The sequence below is a fragment of the Electrona antarctica genome (assembly GCF_951216825.1).
Source record: "Electrona antarctica genome assembly, chromosome: 20".
NCBI classification, from domain to species: Eukaryota; Metazoa; Chordata; class Actinopteri; order Myctophiformes; family Myctophidae; genus Electrona; species Electrona antarctica.
In genome coordinates, this window is record NC_136801.1 from 28,818,429 (window position 1) to 28,842,636 (window position 24,208).

A 24,208-nucleotide genomic window follows, 5' to 3' on the forward strand; every position below is an offset into this window, starting at 1 on the left:
TCCTGAAAAGTAACAGTTTTGGACATGAGGTTTCCACCCGACCAGCGACGATATGGTCCTCTGCATAGCATACACCCCTTGGTGATAATGGACTCTATTTGTTTTCATCTGTGTTGTTTTTTGTTATCTCAGAAGTCGGAGATTCCTGCGGATTACGAAAAACACGATCCGGAGCAGAAACAGATCTATCGCTTCGTCAGAACGCTGTTCAGTGCCGCACAGCTCACCGCCGAATGTGCTATCGTCACGCTGGTGAGTGGACGCGCAAACCTGTGTGTGTGTGTGTGTGTGTGCGTGTGCGTGCGTGCGTGCACCACTGGGAGGGAGTGTTGTTTCCTAATTGTCTGCTCTCCTTTCCTCCCTCTTTAAGCTTTCTTTTCCTCAACCAGCAGTCGGTTCATGAAATATGAATAAATAAATAAAAATGAATATATGATGTGGTGCTACAGCTTCATCTCCAAAATGCCTTCATTTCCCACAGTCGGTCAAAACAGTCAATCTGCCAATCTCTGCTCTCTCGCTCACTCACTTGGAACATGAATAGCTTTATGATACATTGTGTGAGTAGTCGGAGAGTGATCAAGACAGAGTGAGAGACAGAGAGATACATAAGTCAATCTGTCATCCTTGCATGCTCTCTCTGTATATTGTCTTCTCACTCATCCACAGGGATCATAAATATCGTGTGTGTGTGTGTGTGTGTGTGTGTGTGTGTGTGTGTGTGTGTGTGTGTGTGTGTGTGTGTGTGTGTGTGTGTGTGTGTGTGTGTGTGTGTGTGTGTGTGTGTGTGTGTGTGTGTGTGTGTGTGTGTGTGTGTGTGTGTGTGTGTGTGTGTGTGTGTGTGTGTGTGTGTGTGTGTGTGTGTGTGTGTGTGTCTCTCTCTCTCTCTCAGCAGAGCGGTGCTGAAAGCAGAGGGCTAATGTAGATGACCTGCTGACCCAGTATTGAGTTACTCTGGGTTTTTAACAGATGCACAAGTGCATGCATGCTGGCGCGTGTGCATAGTATGGACAATATGTCAGGCTTACACTGACAATCGGACGGACACACACGGAAGTATTGTTATACTTGTGAGGACATTTGACTGTAGTCACTGCCTCACAACGCGTGACACGTTGTGGGGTTGTAGATCCGCAATTGTCTGTGCAGAACATCGACACGCAACTAAGGTCACCTTTACACCGCAACGGTCTGTAGAGAAAAGGGCAAAGTCCTGTTGCGTTCTCACGTTTTATTCAGCATTTACACAGAGACTCAGTGATTTAACATGCTGTAGGGTGCATGCCAGGTGGCTAGGTGGCGGTGACGCACTGCCAGATAGACCACTTCCGTTCTACTTCCTATCACACGGCTGTCTGTTTACATTCACCAATGCAGCGGCTCGCTAAATTTGTATTCCTAGGATGAGCTGGGCAAGGGAGCACTTGCTCATCCCAGGAACTCAAATATCGCCTAGGGCTCTGCACCAATATACATAAGCGACGTGAGCCATGATCTCACACGTTTTACCGATTCAGCGTTATGCCCGTTTACATGGAGACGCCAGGCAGAGCGTTTTCAAAGATTTCCACTCTGGAAGGGGTTTTCACTTTGTTACGTTTTCAACCCCCGATCTGAACGGAAGGCACATCTGATATTTTATTTTGACGTTTTCCCTAGAGACCGTTGCTGTATAAATGTGACCTAAGTACACTGTATAAATCACACATAACTCCAACCACAACCTCTAAAACCTACCCCTGGATCTTGTCCTAATTTTAAGCATAATTCTAAGCATTTGTCTTCTAAATTTCCTTTAGAATGTCTATATCTCAAATTCTACTATACCTCCGGGGACATTTGGCACACATGCACAGAGCACACTTCCTGCAAATGCTCTGGCTCTAGATCAGGGGTTCTCACCGTTTTTGGCCGGGGACCCCTGGAAATGCTTTGGCAATGTCTCGGGACCCCCGCCCCGCCCCCTCCCGACCCCCAATATAAATTGACTGCTACAATAACCTTAACCCATTTTGGGCGGGAACCCCTTTTGGTGTTTTAAGCATTATGTTATAATTTAGCTATTGAAAAATAGCAGATCTACAAGCTCATAGCGCGCCACCGAGTGGTGCGCTACGAGCTTGTAGGTCTGCTATTTTTTTTTAATCGTGAAAATAGAAATATATATATATATATATTTATTTTTTTTGGAAAAAAAATTGGGGACCCCCTAAAATAATTTGGCGACCCCCCCCGAGGGGTCGCGACCCACGGGTTGAGAACCCCTGCTCTAGATGGCCTCCTGAGACAGGGTTGACATATCATGGGTAATTTAATAGTGGTGTGGTGGGTTGGTGGTTATGCGCTAACTTTAGACGGGACTATATAAAGAGGAGAACTGCTCTTCTACCGCCTGCATGCCCAGCTACTGGGGAAGGAATGGTTACACTGGGAATGCATCACTCAGGCTGGACTTAGTCCAATGGACATTACCACCCACCAACCGTCTGACCTATCTGTATTTACTGAAAGGGGCTGGGGCCAAATCTAAGTTAGAGTTGTTTAGATTGCCCTTTAGGATACAGAAATTGATTATCATAGTCTGTATCATGGTCAGTATCATGTCAGTATCATGGTTGGTATCATATCGCTATCATGTCAGTATCATGGTCAGTATCTTGTCAGTATCATGGCCAGTATCATGTCCGTATCATGGTTGGTACCATATCGCTATCATGACAGTATCATGGTCAGTATCTTGTCAGTATCATGGTCAGTAGCATGTCAGTATCATGGTCAGTATCATGGTTGGTATCATATCACCATGTCAGTATCATGATTCAGTATCATGTCAGTATCATGGTCAGTAGCATGGTTGTTATCATATCACCATCATGTCAGTATCATGTTCAGTATCATGTCAGTATCATGTCAGTATCGTGGTCAGTATCATGGTCAGTATCGTGGCCAGTATCATGGTCAGTATTATGGCCAGTAACATGGTCAGTTGCATGTCAGTATCATGGTCAGTATCATGGTCAGTAGCATGTCAGTATCATGGTCAGTATCATGGTCAGTATCAGTATCATGGTAAGTATCATGTCAGTATCTGGTCAGTATCTTGTCAGTATCATGGTCAGTATCTGGTCAGTATCATGGTCAGTATCTTGTCAGTATCATGGTCAGTAGCTTGTCAGTATCATGGTCAGTATCTTGTCAGTAGCATGACAGTATCATGGTCAGTAGCATGTCAGTATCATGGTCAGTATCTTGTCAGTAGCATGACAGTATCATGGTCAGTATCATGGTCAGTATCATGTCAATACAGTGAGCTAAAATACAAACTAGATCATCATCCCATCATTCACTGCACATCACAGAGTCTGTAGCCTTTTGTATTCTCTCATCCCAGCATGTATTCTGTCTGTTCTTGATCTGCCATTCGTATCATTGTGTGTGTGTGTGTGTGTGTGTGTGTGTGTGTGTGTGTGTGTGTGTGTGTGTGTGTGTGTGTGTGTGTGTGTGTGTGTGTGTGTGTGTGTGTGTGTGTGTGTGTGTGTGTGTGTGTGTGTGTGTGTGTGTGTGTGTGTGTGTGTGTGTGTGTGTGTGTGTGTGTGTGTGTGTGTGTGTGTGTGTGTGTGTGTGTGTGTGTGTGTGTGGGAGGGGTGTGAGGGGTGGGAGGGGTGTTGGCAAGCACAACAGAGCGATGCTGCAGTCAACACCCTGCTGGCACACAACCCGTCCAGGCATGACTTTGCCCAATTAGCCAACTCAGCACTGCACGAGTTGAGCCAGTACTCAAAAGAACACGGATGACTGTTCTCACCTTTGTGTCACTCCAGTTTTTACACACTGTGCCCCTGCCCCCCCCCCCCCCCTTCTGTTTTTTCACACTATGCCCCCCCCCCCCCCCCCCCCCCCCCCCCCCCCCTTCTGTTTTTTCTCCCGCTCTCAATCTTTCATCTCTCTGCCCGGCTCTCTGTTTATCCACAGGACACGCTGTTTGTTTTGTGTCTGCCTGGACAGAATCAACTTTATTCATCACAGGTTTACAAAAAAGATTTAGTCTCTGTGACACATCTAGGGGCCACAATCTGCATTCTTTTTCATAGAAGCTTTGTCATTGTTAAAAAAAAAAAAAAAAAAAAGACTGCAGAATGACGACCAGGAAGTAGACAGGAAAATTGACCAATGACAAAGCTTCTAGGAAAATCTTTGAATGCAGATTGCGGCCCCTAGATGTGTCACAGAGACTACATTTTTTGGGAGCGTTTTGCTCATTGCTGGCTGTCTGAACACCCAAAAAATTATACATTCTATCATTTTCTTTCAATCGCCTGTATCTCCTATTCCTTGTCCCAGATGGCATTTTTGGTCAAAACAGCGTTTCTTTGACGACACAGAGCCGGCGATGTTGAGCTATCCAGAGCTCCGGTTTGGATTCACATTGAAAACAAGGCCTGTCCAGCTCCGTTCAGCTTCCTAGGTTATGTCTACTGCTAGTGGACCGGAAATTTGGCTTTTCAAAATAAGAGCTCAAATGCTGGCGTGAATTAGATCCTAATTTTTAAATAAATGCTGGCGGATTAAGAGTTAAGCACCAATGAGATGATGATGAGAGTGCCCCTCACTTCACAGTTCACACAGGTGTGATTTATTTTTGTATTGGACGCCAGACGTTCTAACTGGTTTTCCAGCGTGACACAGATCTTCCCTGGTAACATCTTCAGAGAACTAACACCATAATTACCATTAAGAATGTATGGAAACAGTGTGTGAGTGAAGGTGTGTGTGAAGGTGTGCAGGTGTGTGTTAGAATCAGGATCAGAGAAGGACAGCTGTCCTCTGTCCCAGTCCAGCTGGACTCTGATCCTCCGGGGTTTCTGATTCATCATCACCAAGTCCTGATAAGTAGACTGCTGTGTATTCATTATAGAACTGTATTCTCCAGCATCCTCTCCCTGTGTCTCCCTCCCTCCAGTACGACTCCTCAAACACACCTACTTCCCAGCCTGTATTGTCTCCAACCTCAACTTCCCAGACCCTGAGTTAAAGCCCTCAGAACCCTGGACTCTCCACAAGCCTAACCTCTCTGGGTTGTCAGGAAGCTGCTTCCATCCTCCCCATCTCACACTGGTCAGATCATCAGACAGCACGAGGTATATACCAGCAGTGTTGGGGTCCAGGACGACAGGAGTGTAGGAGACAATGTCCTTCATCTTGTCCCTCTCTGGAGGGACAAGGTCAGGTTCTTCAGGTGTTTGGCCTGGTCTATCAGCGCTCCTCCTGAGAGCAGCGGTGGGTCCTGCAGGGTGAGCTGGACTCCCTCCATGGTGGTCTTGTAGTTCTGCAGGAATGAGACGTGGTCGTCGGCTCTCAGCTCGTCCTCGGCAGCTTGGATTGCATTGGAGAGGGTTTCCATTTCTCTGCTCAGAGCCTCAATCTCCTTCATCTGCTGAGTCTTCTGAGCCTCTTCCTCCCGCAAAGCGGCCATCCTGGCCTCCTCTTCCTCCTGTAGGAACCCACCGAGATTCTCAAACTGTTCCTTGATCTGCATCTCTGTGTTCCTGGCCTGAACCTTCATGTGATTTTCTGCTTTGTTGTAATTTGTTTTAACTTCTTCAACGAGCTCCAGTTTCTCCTTTAAAGACTCTAGTGATTCCTGGACATTCTGTTTGCAAAGTTCAGATGCTTCGTCCATGGGTAAGAACTTGTGTCCGGCGTGTTTCTCTGAGTCGCAACACACGAGACACGCCAGCTGTTGGTCGTCCAGACAGAAGAGCTTGAGCTTCTCGCCATGTGCGCTGCAGAGGACCTCCGAGCTCAGCGACGACGAGCTCCGACCTTTCTCCTCCAAGAGCTTCTCACACAGGTTCTTCAGTGCAAAGTTTGTTAGAGGATTGTCCTTGGAGGATCTCCTCTGACAAACAGGACATTCCCTCGTTGGTCTTTCCGTCCACCATTCCTGCAGGCAGTCTTTGCAGAAGCTGTGTCCACAGGACAGCTCGACGGGACATTTAAAGAGGTCATGACACACGGGACAGCTCAGATCCTCTTCCTGACCAGCCATTTTGGTCTGCTCCCTGACACTCCCCGATCTGGTGCTGTCGTTCTCTGATGCTGTCGTTACGCCGGAGGAATTCTGCAAGACAAAACAACAACCGTAACATTATCAGTATCGATAGTAGTTAGTGCTGCATGATTCTTGCTCAAACGTGAATCTCGATTTTCGAAATTAAGATCACGATTCTGACATGATTTTATAAATGGTGACTCTTTTTGTTACAGAGACAGTCATGGTGGCAAGACTAACTGTTCAGGAGAGGAGAAAAACTGAATTTATTTAGTTAATAGCACAGGCAGACTCTTCACATACTAGAGCATGTCTGAAATAAGTGTCAGAGCTGAAATCGACATGTAAATATCAAATAAATGCGTAGCTAGGTGTAATGTTAGAGACCACAGAAGTGAACGTTTCAAGCCAGTTTTCGCAACTCGCTGTTTCTCTGCAAGACATTACTCTATAAGCCATATCTCCAAAACTGATGGGTCAAACTGAACAACCAATATGTCAATTTGAAGCTATGATTCCCTGCTTTCACATGACATGAAAGAACGAAAGAAAAATCAATGACCTATCCTCGGTCAGAAACGGTCACAATTATATATAAATAGTTATTGTCTTTAGTGTCTATAGTTGCTGAACATTACTGCATTCAAAATGTGTCACCTGGAGCCATAACTACTGAGGCTTTAAACGGACAACATCAAAGTGCTTAAAGACTTAAACCTCTCTTAAAGTCTCTCTCTTGTAGCAAAAACACAAGAGTAACTACAATGAAGTGGACAGCCAACTAGTGCTGCACCGTTCTGGATCACATTTAGAAATGAGAACGCGTAGTTGTCTGAATCTAGATCTACATCTTTTTTTTTTATTAATTGTGCAGCATTAAAGGTATATTTAGTGATTTCACTTAATTCAAATATCACTTATTTTTTTGTTTTGTTGTGATAATCCTCTCTACTATAAAGTGCGCTGACCATATAAGGAGTTCCTCCCTGGCCCCAGTTAACCCCTGGGGGTCAAAAAACCTTAGGTTTTGTTTTTGGCTGGGTGGCCCAGCCTTCATCCAATCAGGATAGAGAGGGGCCTTCCGCCAATCACGATCAGGTGGGCCTTGGTGCACGTGCTGTTGACCTGTTGCGTGTCTTCCCCACTATGTGTGACAACCACATAGTCAACAGAGGGCTGTATTATTGTGGATGCCCGGACCGCTAGGCCAGCAGCCTACTTTTGAATACTTGAGTATGTACTTTGTCTGTCACTGCTGCTGGTAGGTAGTATTGTGAGTCTTACTGTGGGGCTTAACCAGTGGCGTATCCAGGAATTACGTTTTGGGCAGGCAAGATATGTGTTAATTGTCGTCTCCCCGCGCACAATCGTAGCACTAAAGGTTTTCAAAGAGATATACCTGCCAGACGAGTAGGATACAAAGGCTGAAAGGCTTGCATTTACATTCCAATGGGTGATTGAGGGCCGCGCTCTACCGCAATGGCCAATCAGCTGTCCACTAATAGTTCTCAGGTCTTGTTTTTGTCCTCCTTGTATGGATTTTGGCCAGGCCAGAAATGGATTTGGACAGGCGGACACCTGCCCTCGCCTTATTGTAGATACGCCTCTGGGCTTAACACAACATATCATGGTTTTCTTGACTCATGTCTTTACCTGGACTCGGGAACCAATACATCACAGCAGAATCGGCCTACATTAAGTATGCTGAATGCATGTTTACTCCGTAGAGAAGCTACACTGCTTTCCGTTGCCGAAGGTGAGGTCAGTGTGCTGAGAACATTTTGAAGTCCTGTCTCCTGAGAAATATGGAGGAATTTTGTTTTGCGTTTGTAAAGTGTAAAGCATGACTCTTAAACAGGGGGTCCAGGTCCCTTAGGCCTAGGGGGTCCTCAGGCGGCCAAATCTCTGTGTAATAGGAACTGATTTAAAAAAAATTGAGGGGCTATGTCCAGCTTTGAGGGTGCGTGTAAACACAAACATTGTCCCAACACAAACATTAAATGCCATTGACAATGAATGGCCAGCTTTGAAGACAAAGGTGAGGTGAGGACGCAAATTCTAGTAGGCCGGAATGAGATGTATGATGTATGATGATGTACAATGATAAGAGCGCCCCTCACTTGGCCTCACCCCCCGAACCCACCTCACCCCTGCCCACTTTGACAGACTGGCATGGCTTAGGGTCGGCGACAGAGTACAGCATCTTGCAATGGGTCTGGTCCACAAGATTCGATACTCCACCAAGATACCCATGTACCTGTGTAGATACTTCCTTAATGTTAACGAAGTCCACACCCACAACACCAGAGGGAGTGCAACGAATCATGTTCAACCCAGATTCGGCACAAACAAGGGACTAAATTCTTTTCGCTCCTATGCCACCAAAATGTGGAACGCCCTACCAACAGTCATTAAGACATGCAAATCCCTTGACTCCTTCAAAACCGCTCTCAAAGGGCACCTACGGATGGCTGCAATTCGAAACTGGCCCCCGTAAAATCTGAATCCCCCCCCACCGCCCCCCCCTTTTTTCCCCTCACTGTATATGTTTCTTTTCCCTTTTTACCTCCATTATGATGAATTCCTGTACTGTTCTTTGTCTATATAGAAGTGTCTATTTGTACGTCTCTAAATGTTTTGATGAATTGAACATGGTGTACCCTGTTGTAAACAAGTGTAATGCTTAATTGGGTCGTCCACTCACAGTTAACAGCCTTTGTATTGAGGTTGTGCTTGAAATGTACTGTAATTCTGCCAACAGAAACATTTAATGCCATTGACAATGAATGGAAATTTGCGCCATCTTGTCCCCACACGTCTCATATTTGCCATCGACAATGAAAGGAGAAATTAGGTCAAATGTCCGCAACACAAACATTAAATGCCATTGACAATGAAGGGAAGATTTACGTCATCTTGTCCCCACACGTCTCATATTTGCCATCGACAATGAAAGGAGAAATTAGGTCAAATGTCCGCAACACAAACATTAAATGCCATTGACAATGAAGGAAAGATTTACGTCATCTTGTCCCCACACGTCTCATATTTGCCATCGACAATGAAAGGGGATATTAGGTCAAATGTCCGCTAAATATGACGTAAATAGGCAACAACAGGCATTCTGATTGGCCAGTATGAGATGATGCATGATGATGTACGATGATAAGAGCGTCCCTCACTTCAAACGGGTGTGAGTTTTCATCCTCAATATGTACATTATACATATGCTACATTGCACAAACACTTAGCTTTGAGTGTTTGTGTGGGATACACACAAACACTCAAAGCTGGCCATAGGAGGGGCTAGCACCCCTCAAACATACAGAGATATCCATGTAAGGGCATAAACGGAACAAAGACAGGTACAATGTACACCGCAATACCTGGTACAACAGGTATTGCATAACCGAGTGGGGCAGGCATTCCTAACTTGTATTGTTCCTGACTTGCAAAGTTCCCAAGTATGCTGGTGCCCCAGTCTAGTATTTCTGATTGTGTAGCCATTGGCAAAGCCTCTAAGCCAGTGGGACCCCCACTATTGGTCCTTGCCTCATCTCTCTCTCTCAGCTAAGGGGTCCTTGTGCCTGAAAAACATTGGAGACCCCTGGTGTAAAAGTATGACTTCCATTATCGACTAAATCACTGCTCTTGATGCCACTGGACATTTACTTGAGCTATAAAGCTATAGCTATAAAATCTAATAAGCCATTTTCCCTGGAAACTTAGTCTTGATCGATGCTGTAGCTGAGAGAGAGAATGAAAACATGGTTTGTGATTGTGTGTGAGCGGCAGGCGCCTGCAGGCTCGAAGGGCTTCTGTAGACCGCAGAAAGAGAACTGGGAAAGAAGATGATGAGCAAGAGAAATACAGAGGCAAGGAGAGAGCAAGGTAGAGGGAGGGCCAGAGCCATGTGGTTCTCGAAGTGGGGTCCAGGGACGCCCTCAGGGTTCCTTGAGGGAGTTCCAAGGGGACCCTTACATGTCTGTAACTCTGTCTGCGTGTGTACAAATGGAACCAAATGGATTTGATTCCATTTGTACACTGAGTTATGGGGGTAAAAATCAGACCCGTCTGAAGTGAGTGGTTCTGTACTGTACTTGTGCTTTACGTACTGTACAAGACCTCATCGTGTGTGCGTGTGCGTGTGTGTGCGTGCGTGCGTGCGTGCAACAGTGACACTTGGTGGTGCTCGGACAGACCCAGCCAGGGACACACATAGCTGTCTATGAGTGGTTGCACCACTCAAAAAGAAATGAGAACCACTGGGCTAGAGAGAGAGAAAGAGAGAGAGCAGCAAAGATGCATCTCATGGGTCTCTGTGGTTTCTACCTTCAGGAGAAATATGGAGTTACTTACTTTCTATGTTATGCAATGAAACAGAATATGTATGAGACATAGAAAACGTTCCGCTCTGCACTAACAAAATAGATTGGAGAGCAAACTGTTTTGACACTGACTAGCTGATGGCCTCGTGTCTTTCAAACTCTTTCTGACATCTTTCAACGCCCACGAGATTCAGCTGAACCACAACCACAAGCGAAACCTTTTGATTTGCAAACACAACTTTTGCAAGCAAAAGTTTGGGGATTTGCAAACACAGGTTTTTACATAAATACTGTGTGCAATACTTTTTCATCTCATTTTATTTGACTTGCAATTTAAAATTATAATAATAATTGCACTGTTGATCATTTGGTTCCCAGAACTGCACTTTTGTCTATTTTTTATAATAGACTAAATTGATTAGTCTTTTTTCAATTAAAACTGATTTTGCTATAGGAGTGAATCAATGTTTTTTCAATCTAAACTTCCAATCCACTGGGCCAAGCAAAGCAGTCTGTCTGCACAGAAGTAAAATACATGCATGGCATTTTAAGTGGGACATGAGATGGGTGTGTTCATACTGTACTTTCATCACACTGATACATTTGACCTTTATTTGACCTTCTGCATACAATACAGTATTGTATTAATCATAGTCACAGCCTCTTTTAAAGATTATTTTGTTGTTCCTAATATAGTCCATTGTATGCAGGGTCTTTTTATGGTCCTATTATACATTTTAGAAATCTCTGTTCATCTATCTAATGCAAAACAATCTCCCTGAATGGGTTGAGCAGTGGATCTGATTTTGCACAAGCCTGTTTTTCATATTTCACAAATGTAAGCTTATGTTAGTAGCTCTATGCAGTGGATTTCCGGTGTTCCTGCATATGCGCGGCAACGGTCGTGTGTGTGTGTGTGTGTGTGTGTGTGTGTGTGTGTGTGTGTGTGTGTGTGTGTGTGTGTGTGTGTGTGTGTGTGTGTGTGTGTGTGTGTGTGTGTGTGTGTGTGTGTGTGTGTGTGTGTGTGTGTGTGTGTGTGTGTGTGTGTGTGTGTGTGTGTGTGTGTGTGTGTGTGTGTGTGTGTGTGTGTGTGTGTGTGTGTGTGTGTGTGTGTGTGTGTGCTTCACACACATACAAAGAACGACAGCACAGGCAGACCCTGGGTCACAGCCACAAAGTTAGGAGCCGTGTCCACACAGACAGTGTTTTATGCGCAGAGGACCGTGTTGGATATCATCTCCATAACACTTGCACGCAGATTGACACGTCCAATGTTCGAATGAATGCATATCGAGCCCAAAAGCCTGCATATAGTTTGCCTGCGCACATCCCTGGGTATGGTTTGGAACTAAGTTAGTTGAATTTTAAGAAGGGAATACAGCACCACTGTGCTACTGTCCACAGAGACTGCTTGTTTAAGATACATCTAATTAACTAAACTAAGAGGGAGGGAGGGATGGAGAAAGAGAGAGAAATACCTCTGGTCCATGAAAGGTTGAGAACCTCTCATTTATACCAAATCTATCTCGCTGTATGTCTTGTCTGTCTGGCCCCAGGTGTACCTAGAGAGGTTGCTGACATATGCAGAGATAGACATCTGTCCTGCCAACTGGAAGCGCATCGTCCTGGGTGCAATCCTTCTGGCCTCCAAGGTCTGGGACGACCAGGCTGTGTGGAACGTGGACTACTGTCAAATCCTCAAAGACATCACCGTGGAGGACATGTGAGTCACCCACGCACACATACTGTACACGCACACACCCCAGAATTTTCCCAATTTTTGTTGTCTCCACCAGGCCGAAGGCATGGTGAGAGAGTATGTTTTGCACTCCGTCCGTGTGTGTGTCCGTCCGTGTGTGTGTGTGTCCGTCCGTGTGTCCTTCCGTCCGTCCGTTACCAGCTAATCTCCGGCACCGTTAACCCGGTCGATGCCAAACTTTGCACACACACTCCCTGGATGCCAACGATGAACCTCTGCCCGCATTTTCCAGAACGGCCTGTTATAGCGCCACCATGAGGCAGCTTTTCACATTTGTTACCTAAAACTGCACCGATCTGCGTGAAACGTTGCATGCACACTCCCTAGAGGCCAAGGACAAACCTTTGACCTGCATTTTCCGCATCTGCCTTTTATAGCGCCACCAGGAGGCCGACTTTTGTAAAACACATTTTTGGATATTACTCCTCCAGATTCTGTCCAAAAATCTCACAAATCGTTACACAGTATCTCTATGGTCATGTGCTCAAGTCGGATCTGTCCGATATTTCATATTCCACCCTAATTGGCTACAATTGCCTTTCACAGTTTGCAAGATTGCCCCGTTTTGAACAAAAGCCTCAAATCATGAACACAGCATGCAATTTACGTGAAATCTTTCACACATTTTCTTACTAGGCTGAGGAATATATCCCACCCTTTTCACATTGGCCTGTTATAGCGCCACCAACAGGTTGATTTTTGCAAAACAGGTTGATTGGAACAAAATGCCTCAAATCATCCAATTGCCATACAAGGCAAACATGTTTATATTACTACTAAACATTTTGCCAAACATCTCACACAGTCCTATCCTCCTGGTGGAGACCTGTGCCCAGAAGGGCACTTTTTCTAGTTTTATTATGTTTCTTATGCTCTGCCACAACTTTGGTGATTGATGTTTGACCTGGGGAGCGGATAGAGAAAGACAGGTTATAGGCTGACATGAAGATGCCAATTAATGCAGATATATCGGTCGGGCCCTATTCTTGAATCTCAGGCACCATTGATAGTAACACTCACTCGGAATGCATGGGAATCAGTGTCATTGCATGCTGAGGACGGCTGGGGGTCAGCCCTCTTTGAAGAGGTGTTGAGACGGGGCGAGTTGAGAGGAGTCCGTGCATGCACTCATGATAGCTTGGGCTTATGACCTGATTTGGGGAGATGTACCACAACCTACGTAATTGCTGCTGCATAGAACCACAAGTATTATGCTTAAAGATTCTAAGACAAGTGATGCCTTTACGTTAAAAAAAAGTGGGAATGTGTGTTTAGACGAAGGAAAAGATGAACACTTGTTGTCTCCACCAGGCCGAAGGCATGGGGAGAGAGTATGTTTTGCACTCCGTCCGTGTGCGTGTCCTTCCTTCCTTCCGTCCTTCCGTCCGTCCGTTATCAGCTAATCTCCGGTACCGTTGGCCCGATCCATGTCAAACTTTGCACACACACTCCATGGATGCCAACGACGAACCTCTGCCCAAATATTCCTCAACGGCCTGTTATAGCGCCACCATGAGGCCGATTTAGGCAAAACACATTTCTGTAGATTACTCGTACACATTTTATCCATACATCACACAATTCGGTATACACTATCTCCATAGTCATGTGATCAACACAGATCTGCACAATTTCCCATCTTCCATCCTGATTGGCTAATATTGGCTTCCAAAGCTCACATGATTGGTCCGTTTCGAACAAAATGCCACAAATCACAAACGGTGTGCAATTTCCATGAAATTATACACGCACATTTCCACTAGGCCAAGGACGACATGCCACTCATTATTTTCCAAATCAGCCTCATGGTGGCGCTATAACAGGCCAATTCCTGTTTTTAGCTATAACTTCATCAATCTGTATACAACTTATGTATGCGCACTCCCTAGAAGCCATGGAAAAACATTGTCCCTGCATCCCTCCACATCTGCCGGTTATAGCGCCACCATGAGGCCGATTTCTGCTAAACACATTTCTTATGTTAGTCGCACAGATTTCATCCAAATATCACGCAAATCGGTACACATGATCTCTGTAGTCATGTGATCAAGACGAGTCTGTTGGATTTATCAGATTCTACACTGATTGGCTAACATTGCCTTCTAAAGTTTTCAGGAGTGGCCCGTTTCGTTCAAAATGTCCTGCTCATCCAGAATTCTATCCTCAGAGATTCGATGAGTGATCTGGCTCTGCATTTCCTCAACAAAATGAAGAAATTTTTTGCAAAAAACAAACAAAAAAACATGTTTATATTACTCAACATTTTGCCAAACATCTCACACACTCCTATCCTCCTGGTGGAGACCTGTGCCCAGAAGGGCACTTTTTCTAGGTGCAGTTGTTCCGCATACTTTTCATCAACACTTTTTGTTAACCAGTCATCTTTTTTTTCTTTTTTACACCATGTCCTTGTTATACACCATGGTTGTGACTTTTATATTTGACTTTGTCCTGTCATTGGTTGTGTGTCTTCCTCGTAACATGATTCCAACCAATGGCAATTAGCGTTGCCTGAAATACGACACTTCCATAGAGTTATTATGGACACTTCATAGTCACTTCCGTCACGCAGAATTCACTAGTGTGAATGAAGGCAATGCAAAGACTCCAGGATGAAATGAAGAACGTCAACCTCAGTGCCCCCCTTTAAAACAATATATACCCCGCCACACCACAGGAAATGGAGCCGTGGTATTCTGAGACGCAATGTGACACCTCAGATGTGTCGCCACGGCGCTGACCTCTGACCCCTGCACACGAGTCACGACGCATAGTGTGCAGGCCTGTCGGCCTGCCTGTCTGTCCCCCTTCCCCAGTGGTTAAAGAAAGATTTTTTACGTAACTTTAAGTTAAAGTAGCAGTGAGTACCACTACTGTTATGAGTAAAAGGCCTCAAAATGTACTCGCAGTACCACAGTAAAAGTACTCAAAACTTGTAGGTCTGCTATTTTCAAAGTATCAGCCAAAGTATCAAATATTATCAAATATTTAAGTATAATGCCTGCTTTCTTGTTTTGTAATAATAATCTAGATACGCAAATTATACAATCGTTGCATCTGTCTGTCGCAGAGTAGAAGTATAAGGTATTGTAAAATGGACCTACACAAATAATTATACTTATGCAATATGATATAACCTTATTACCTTTATATATTTTTATTTTACTTTATTGTGTGTCTGTTTTGGTCCTGTATTTCAGTCTTTTTTATTTACTTCTTTTTCTCAAGGTGTTCTTAATGTATTGTGTGCTTATGTGTAGTCTAGTGGTGTGTATATATGTGTGTTGCTATGTCTTGTTGTGTGTAAAAAAAACCAATAAAAACAATTTAATAATAATAACAAATAATTATACTTAATTAGGCCTGCAGTAGTTGACTTCATGTACTTAGCTACTTTCCACCACATTGTCATGACAGTCAACCGCGTGGCTGAGATTCTCTCCGATGACAATGCCACAGCAGGCTGTTAATCTTTGCTCCCGCCCGCATGGCTGCTTGACAGCACAGAGGCTCATTATATAAGCAGGGATTTACCTCGCAAGAACCTCATCAGTCTTCTTAATCCCTGCTACAAATGCTACCGCGCTAACTGCCGGGTGACGTGCGAATTGGAACACAATATAACGGAATCTCTAATTGGATCGCAGGACATGCCAAAACCTTTTAATGTGAGACAAATGGCAGATTATTACAATACTGATATTGTAATAATATGTGTGTTAGATATTAGGAGGAGAGGAGACGAGGGGTGGAGGTGACGTGAAAGAACCAGAATTATTAGGCAGAGTTTAGCTGCAACACCAATCTAAATTTAGCATGTCTGTTGCTGTGTTGTCAAGAGTGTGTGTGTGTGTTCCAGCCAATACAAATATCAAAACAAGACTAAAGGTAAATGTATGCTTTGCACGGCCGAAGTGACATCAACATGACAAGAATGTGTTGCAATATACTGCTGCAGACAATGAATGCTCAAAACTCAAAACATCACGAGTTAAAATACTTAGTGCAACGTCTAATTTGGCACTAGTCACAGATGTTCACACACTTGTTCATTTAATGTTCATTAAATGAACATAACCTCTTAAACCCCAGGGTTCTATACTTGGTCCCCTCCTTTTTTTCTCTCTAAACCAAATAAACGTTACGCGCTGAGCTTGCATATGGGCTATTTCCACCAAATGTTCACCTATAGACCATAGTCACACGGCGGCCAGGTTGCCATTAAGTTAATGAAATGCCACCCCGTTGCCACGCCACCCTGCTTTTTCAATGCAAAATGCTAACAATATCTTGACATGCCCAGAATAGGGATGCTAGGGTGCACACTCGTTTTAGTGCCTTTGAACTACTGAACACCTTTGTACTAAGAGTATTATTATTGTCTATTGTCCTTTTTGCTTCCTTTCTGTCTTCCACAGAGAATGGCTAAATAAAGTGATTACTTACTTATGCTCTTCGCCCCCAATGGGGCATAAGGCATCGATAATGTTCCTCCACCTATCACGGTCTTTGGCAAGCAGTTGTGCCGTGCCCCACGGGAGACCCATCTCCAGCAGCTCAGCCTCAACAGTTCTGCGCCAGGTGATCTTAGGTCGGCCTAGTTTCCTTTCCCCCGGTGGTGTCCATCTGGGGGCCACTTAGAGTAGACAACCGTGTCTTCGGAGTTCCTTGTTGGTTATTTATTCGGACAGAATATATGGCAGATCTTCCTCAGGCAGCCATTGTGGAAAGAGCACTTGGTTATTCGCCAGCAATTAAGTGATTAATAGATTGTAAAGTAATTTGTGATTTAACTTTTTTTTTTACCTGATAATCTCGTCTTGTAACTATGTTTCCTGTAACCCTCCTCCCTTCCAAACCTCTTCCCCTGACCCCTGCCTGTTCGTTCTCTCTCTCTCTCTCGCTCTCTCTCTCTGCTGCTGAAGGAACGAGTTGGAGCGTCAGTTCCTGGAGCTGCTGCAGTTCAACATCAACGTTCCCTCCAGCGTCTACGCCAAGTACTACTTTGACCTGCGCTCCCTGGCCGAGGCCAACAACCTCAGCTTCCCTCTGGAGCCGCTCAGCAAGGACAAGGCCTACAAACTAGAGGTGGATGATCACACACAGGCTTTAATCAAATTCTACTATTCTTGTGGGGACATTTGGAAGACAACTTAGAACGCTGATCATCTACAAGGTCACAATGTGTTAGCCTGGCTAATAATCCAGACGCAAATCTGCCGTTGGCAAAAAACAATTGCCTTATTAGCCAGGCTCACAATGTGTCACGCTGCAACGTCGGCTATTTTTGGTGCACGACACTGGCACACAACTAAGTAGAAATTGGCAGGTAAACCTAAGCTCTAAATTCTAACCGAAGCACTTTTATAGTATAACAGTAAAACAACCATTTATCTTGTGAGGAGTCTGGAGGACCAGGACATTTTTCCTCAGTGTTAATTTCTCAAATTCTACTCACTTTTCAGGGACATCCGGCCCTCACAAGTAATACAAGTACTGCGCACGCACGCGCGCGTGCACGCACGCACACGAACACACACACGCACACACATACACGCCTAATTAGAGTCAGCAACTCATTCTAGCACCCCCAAACAACACTACGTTTGAAGAGTGCTTGAAACGCAAAATGTATTTCCCTCAAAATGACACACAGATGGTTTTCTCTGCCATGTCAGTCACAACACATGCACTATGACGCACTAGTGATGTCAGCAGTAGCGAGGGCTAAAAATATAAATATCTGCTAAACTAGGAAACCTGCATAAAAAAGTAATCAAAGCTGAAATTGAAAAGAAAAACTCTAATCAGAGATGGTATTTTGTAATTTGTATTTGACTTGGATGGAAAACAACGTGATGCATAAGACACTTTCAGATTTGTGTCATTTTATTCTCAAATTGACACATTTTAAACATTTACACAGGTTTATACTGTGGAATGAAAATAAAATCACACCCGTGTGAAGTGAGGGGCGCTCTTATCATCATACGTCATCATACATCATCACATTCCGGCCAATCACAATTGGCGTCCTCAATTGTCTGTACTCACTTTTTATCCTCAATTCCGTACTCGGCCAATCAAATCATCGCCATGGGGTACACACGCACACTCAAAGCTGGACATAGGATCAGATCTAATTCAATCACATATGAGAGGCAGAGTAGGGCCGGTCTTCAGATATTCGTATCACCTCAACTAATGAATTGAACCCTCGTGGAAATGTCCATGCATCCAATGCATTAAAGTTGGTTTACATTTGTGATCATTTAATTACATTAAGTTATAAATCTATCCTGGTGTCTGTGAAGTACAGGCGTGTTCTTGTCTAGCTTTTGACAATAACAAGGTCACTCTGGCCTGCGCTCTCACACACAGTGGTAAACATTGTGGTTTCCAGACATCATGAAAAACGCTCTGATCAATTTATTCCCAGAAATTCGGGCAAAGAAATTAAATATTTGGCAATCAATCAATGAATTGACTAATCATTGCACGAGATTTTATACAAATGTATTTTGTATCTCAAATGCATTTCTCAGGACTGTATTTGTATTTGTTTGAAGTATGTGTAATTCCCATATTAAAATGCATGTTTATGTATTTTCGCCTACTGTATCTCTGACTTATTTCTATTTCTTGTTTTTCAGGCCATCTCCAGGCTGTGTGATGACCAATACAAGGACTTGAAGAAATCGATGAAGAAGCGGTGTGTGAGTGCAGACAACCTGACCGTGGTCCACTGGTCTCCCGCTATCATTTCCTAACACGCTGTGTCTCAACGTCTGGCCCGGGACCCACCAGGGGTCCGGGTGGACCCTTTCACAGCTCTGTAACCCTGGCTGAGAGTGTACAGAGAGGACCCTAAACTACACTGTAAAATCCTCTATGTTAATTTAACTATGATTTAACTATGAACCCTTACGTGTCCATTTGGTTCCATTTGTACGCTCTCAGAGTCACAGACCTGGTGGGGTCCATTTGGAACTTCCTGGTGGTCCTCGGACCCGACGTTGAGAACCAGTGTAACACACATTTGACCACAGACTGAGTGGTGCGGCCATGGTGGCTGCACAGTCCTGTGGATTGGTGCGTTTGTTCACCTGGAAGGCACAGACGTGTGTGTGTGTGCACACACACACACACACACACACACACACACACACACACACAGAGAGAAATGCACACGACACGACTCTTGCCACGATACGTGGAGCTTCCCTATGGACCGATGTGGGGGAGCCCACCTGATAGCTGAAAAGAACTCAACCCAACTAAGTGTGACGCCTTCAATTGGAACACTGGTCTCCCATGCAGGAAGGGACACTAGGGGAATTCCCCCCTAACAGGGGGAACCAAACATCTTAATCCCCTTTCACTGGGGCCTGGGGGAGGCAAACTTCTTAATGCCTCTTGGCAGGAGGAGATATTAGGCTTTTGTTCTTGGGGCAAAGGCTCTGCTACACCCCCCAGTGGCTCTGAACCACTCTGCTAACGTGGGAACGTCTGCAGAGGGTAAACGGGAGGACCAAACGAGAGAAGACGCCATTGTTTAAAGTAGTAGTGAGCAAAGAAGAGACAGTTTTTTTTTTTAACAAAATATGACGGTGATACCAATATCTGCACTAGAAAAGGGCCTGTGAGGTTTGGGCATCTTGTGTGGTTTGACTCAGTGATGTCCTTCTTATCTAATGGCTGGCTAGGTCAGTGGTTCTCAGGATCCGGGGACCTCCAGGGGTCCTTGAGGGGGTTCTAGGGGGTCCACAGCAAAATTACTTAATACGGCATCAAAATCAGTTTAACCACTTTAACCCTATCTACATCTGCTGTTTTCAAAAACAAAGAAACACATTTTGAGTATTCTTAAAACATTTTAACAACACAAATCCCTGCCACAAAATATTTTCAGATGGGGGTCCACAGCCAAATGTATTCAATAATATTAATTTACCTTGACATGATAAAGTTTGAGAACCACTGGGCTAGGTTTCACACACATTCCTTTGTTTATTTACATTCCTCTGACGCAATCATTTCTGTCGCATGAGACATTCTTTTTTTTTGTGTTATTGATTGAAGATTTTGCTGTTGTTTGAAGTTCAAGTCCTAAATACCAGGCAGCATTCCTCTGTACGTTGACATTGATTTTAGTCTTTAGTTGTTGTTGTTGTTGTTGTGTCTACTAAATGCACCCAGCAAAGTGAGCCAATATTCCCCACACAGGACAGTTAAATTCAATGAAGCATTTGACACTGCAGCTCTCGTACCTGTACCTGGCTTGCGTGTAAGGAAGTGCTTATGGCCTGTCTGAAATAATCAAAAGGAAGCAACCACTTAATTATTTAACAGTTAATTCGCAAACAATGCACTTCAGACACAACACCCCCATCCCACCCTGCCCCCAGTCGTTATAGAGATGTTGTTTGTAGGAGGCTATATAATTTAGTTTAGTGAGGAGGTGTATGTGAGAAGACATGGGTCAGTGAATAAAGGCTGCTACAGCAAGTGCATTCAGACATTAAGGGCCCGTGTTCGCCAAGAGTTTTGTTTTTTTGCAAATAGTTCAGCTCTCAGCAAGCAGATAAAAACACCTCGCGTGAATAAACGCTCAGTTCCTGGAGTTTCCAAAAACGTGGCACTCCCATTTTAAACGATTCAAAACATGCGCTCAGGAAAAAAATGAAGGAAAAAGAGCGTCTTGGTGGACACGACTCCTAAGAACATTAAGATGTTGTACTATTTCCACTGCCATTGCCCTGACCTGTGGTGCCTGTAATAAGCTAGCATTAACACATTTTACTTACTTAGTTTTTTACTAGAGGACAATAGAACAAAAACATTTTTTTCTTTCCACTCTTAGATATTTTTTCTTTAAATAATTATTTGTCTCGAAGAAAACAGCACAAATAACATTTAAAAACAAACCAACTAAACCATGAAGTTATTTTTCCCCCTTTTTTCAGAGAAGACCTAAATGCCATGTGATCTTTTAACCCAGTGGTTCGCATCCTTTTCTGGATCTGGGCCCACTTCGTGGCCCACCCACGATCTGAAGTTAAATGCTCCGATGGGTGGCTCATTTTTAGGGCATTTTAATGTTAATGGTCAATGGTGTTCTGCCTTGGGTTCCTATATTGGTATCACAAAGAACACAATTCTTTTCAAGGTTTTAAAGAAAAAACGGTGACATTCCTTTTACTTTAAAAAAAAAACTTTTTAATGTTTTATCATTGCCAATTATTTGGGAGCCTTGTTGCAATTCCTTCGAGTCCCTTGCCCACAGGTTGAGAAACACAGGTTTAAACACTGCATACAAAAACAGATTGATTGTATCATAGATTTAGCAAATTGTCTTTTGTACAGTGTAAATACACCACCAGTGAAATCGCAGGTTGCACTGTAAAAAAAGAAAAGTTATCGTAGTAGTATTTATAAAGAATCCATGTACGTACTGGCGATAGATAGGTATGTTTAAATTTGTGTTCCTATGAGAAATCACATACAAAATAGACAACATATTATTGATCCAGACTGGAGAAACCACTAAAAAAACAATACTGTGCATTGGTTCTGTTTATTGCAACAAGAAAATGCAATTGAAAATGTTGACTTTTGGTCAAGCAAGACGTTTTAAGAAAATGATCCCTTTATGAATGTTCCTTATTTCAAATGATTTGCCTTCTTTTAAAATGACTACCGGTATACTTATTTGGTCAAAACGTTCTAACCATTTACATACACGCACTATTATTTAAATAACTTGAACCAAGTTTTAAATATTTGAATGTGCATTTTTGTATAATACAATGGTCTGAGAAAGGTGCAAAAAATAAGTGCTAAAAATGTGCCCAAATATGACGACAGTAGTGTATTTGCCATTACCACAATGTATTTTTGTTTTTTTTACATTCAAACTGTACTTATATTGTGCATTCGACCAATCACCAATGTTCAAAATTATTGTTGTCTTATGTTATATCTTTGGGTCAAGTTACAGTACAAGAGAATCTGTGACGGAGGTTCTCAAAGTGGGCCCCAGGAACCGTGTAAGAAATGGAACCAAAAGGACCCGTACGCATCATGTCCACCACGACAAATGGAACACAAATGGACCCTTATGGTTCCATTCGTTACACTCTGAGTTATGGGGGTCCTTGAAATTAGGTCCAGGGTAGACTGTTGCGCATTTCTAATATGGTTGGTTGCAGGTGCGGTGGTCTCAAAAGTTAAGAGGTTCTAAAATGGTGAAATGTGTGCGTGTGTGCGCGCGCACACACACACACACACACACACACACACACACACACACAGAAATAGGAATGACACATTACACAGACTAGAAAATACTTTTGCCTTTTTACATTCTCAACCACATGCTAAAGTGCATGAGTGATGAGAAGAGAAATGTTTCATTCAGTGTTATATCTTATTATGTGGTGTGCGAGACTCACCATTTGAGAACCACTGATCCATGGCGCTGTTGAGATTTTGACTATTGTGCATACAACATTCATGTATAAAAAGGGACAGAACTGTACCAAAGCAATGAAGGACCATCCTGCTTTTTACACACACACACACACACACACACCTCACATAAAGTCACTGAGGCTCTGTGATGATGAAAGTCAGTCATATATTGTATGGTGCTTTGAGTAAGTAAGACGTAAGTAAGAAAGACATAAAATGTGTCTTTAGGAAGATTACAGGAGTTGCTGTGGTGAGTTCAGGCCATTATATTAGACGTGTTCAAAGATTGTATTTCCTATATTTATTGTGTGTGTGTGTGTGCGTGTGTACGACATGCATACAGTTAGGTCTGGGCTTCCTGAAAGCCACAGGTAAGCCTTCCTCTTCAACACTCCTATACCAATACCTTATAGTGTATTTCCCATTACCACAATGTATTTTTTTTTCCTTCTATTTTTTTTCCTTTTTTCATGTTTTTTCCCATTCAAACTGGGTTTGTAAGGAAAACGAGTGCTCGATCCCCACCCCTCGCAAACCATCAGTTCTGGAAGGCTGGCTAGGTTAGCAATAGCAGGTTACACTGCATGTTCACAGACGTAGATAAATCTGGCTTTAAGAATTTCTCTTGAATATCTTAGTTACAATGAGATTGAGCTAACAGTTAAATTATGTTTCTCTATGTTTGTTTGGGAAAAGTTGATGTCTAACACAGCCTGGCTGGACTGGCTGAGTAAACAGGCACTTGTCTCTAAGGAAGTTGCTCTTCCTGGTAGCCGAGAACTACTTTCTTGTAGAAGTTGTTCTTGTGGTGAATTATTAACCGTTTTTTATGTGTCTGATTTTCATGTTGTAAAATGATGAAGTCTGCACACAGTTCTGCTCCAGTGTTTAGTTTATTATAAAAACTGTCATTTTACAGGTTCATGACCTGACCCTCCCTTGAGAATCTCTGGTTTATTTGAAGTGCCCGGGTAAAAAAAAAAAAGCTTTGCCTATGACCTTTTTACTTATTTAGTGACTTGATTATATAAGAAAGTCTTATGGGTTCTTAATAATAAATAAAATGGTTCTGTATAAACCTTTCAAGTTTCAAAGTTCAACCTTTTTTTTTGGTGAGTATGATAAGGTGTGGTAATACTGTAGACCTACTGCATGACAACCTGTAATGGCAAAACGTGAGATGGAAAGTCTGTTAATTTCCAGGTCAAACGTAGGGTGTGAAATATGGGCCCATGATAACTTGTTGGTGAGTGTTATAGCCTTGTGCACTGAGCTCTACCTCTGCATAGAGATTTTACCTTTTTTCCTCAATTGCTCTTTTATTTGATGTCAGGTTTGCTTTGTTCTTGTTGAGTTTCCAATGCTAATGTCAAAACAACTGCTGTAACCTTGACCTGTGTTTGATCTTTTCTTTTTCTTTTTTCATTCACAACTGTTAGCCAAATTCAAATCTCTTTGGTTTCTTCTGTATGTTCTGCTTTTTTTTTATACAGCTTCCGATTATTTTGAAGCAATGTCTAGAGAAACCTGCACAAAATTAAACTTTTAAACCTTGCAATACAGCCAGTGTGTTTCTCTTCTGTGCACCCTTTATCA

The 24,208-nt window shown here is 43.3% G+C and overlaps 1 protein-coding gene across 2 annotated transcripts in view; it reads left to right on the top strand.

Moving 5' to 3' along the window:
* The window catches only part of ccny (cyclin Y), a 60,983-nt gene extending 36,817 nt beyond the window's left edge, over window positions 1–24,166 (top strand). For both annotated transcript variants that reach the window (XM_079489221.1, XM_079489222.1), the window contains 4 exons: window positions 133–252; window positions 11,937–12,103; window positions 17,065–17,227; window positions 18,793–24,166. In XM_079489221.1, the coding sequence (XP_079345347.1) occupies window positions 133–252; window positions 11,937–12,103; window positions 17,065–17,227; window positions 18,793–18,909 (567 nt within the window). In that variant the 3' untranslated portion in view covers window positions 18,910–24,166. The remainder of the gene's footprint in view (window positions 1–132; window positions 253–11,936; window positions 12,104–17,064; window positions 17,228–18,792) is intronic.
* Window positions 24,167–24,208: the final 42 nt, after the last annotated feature.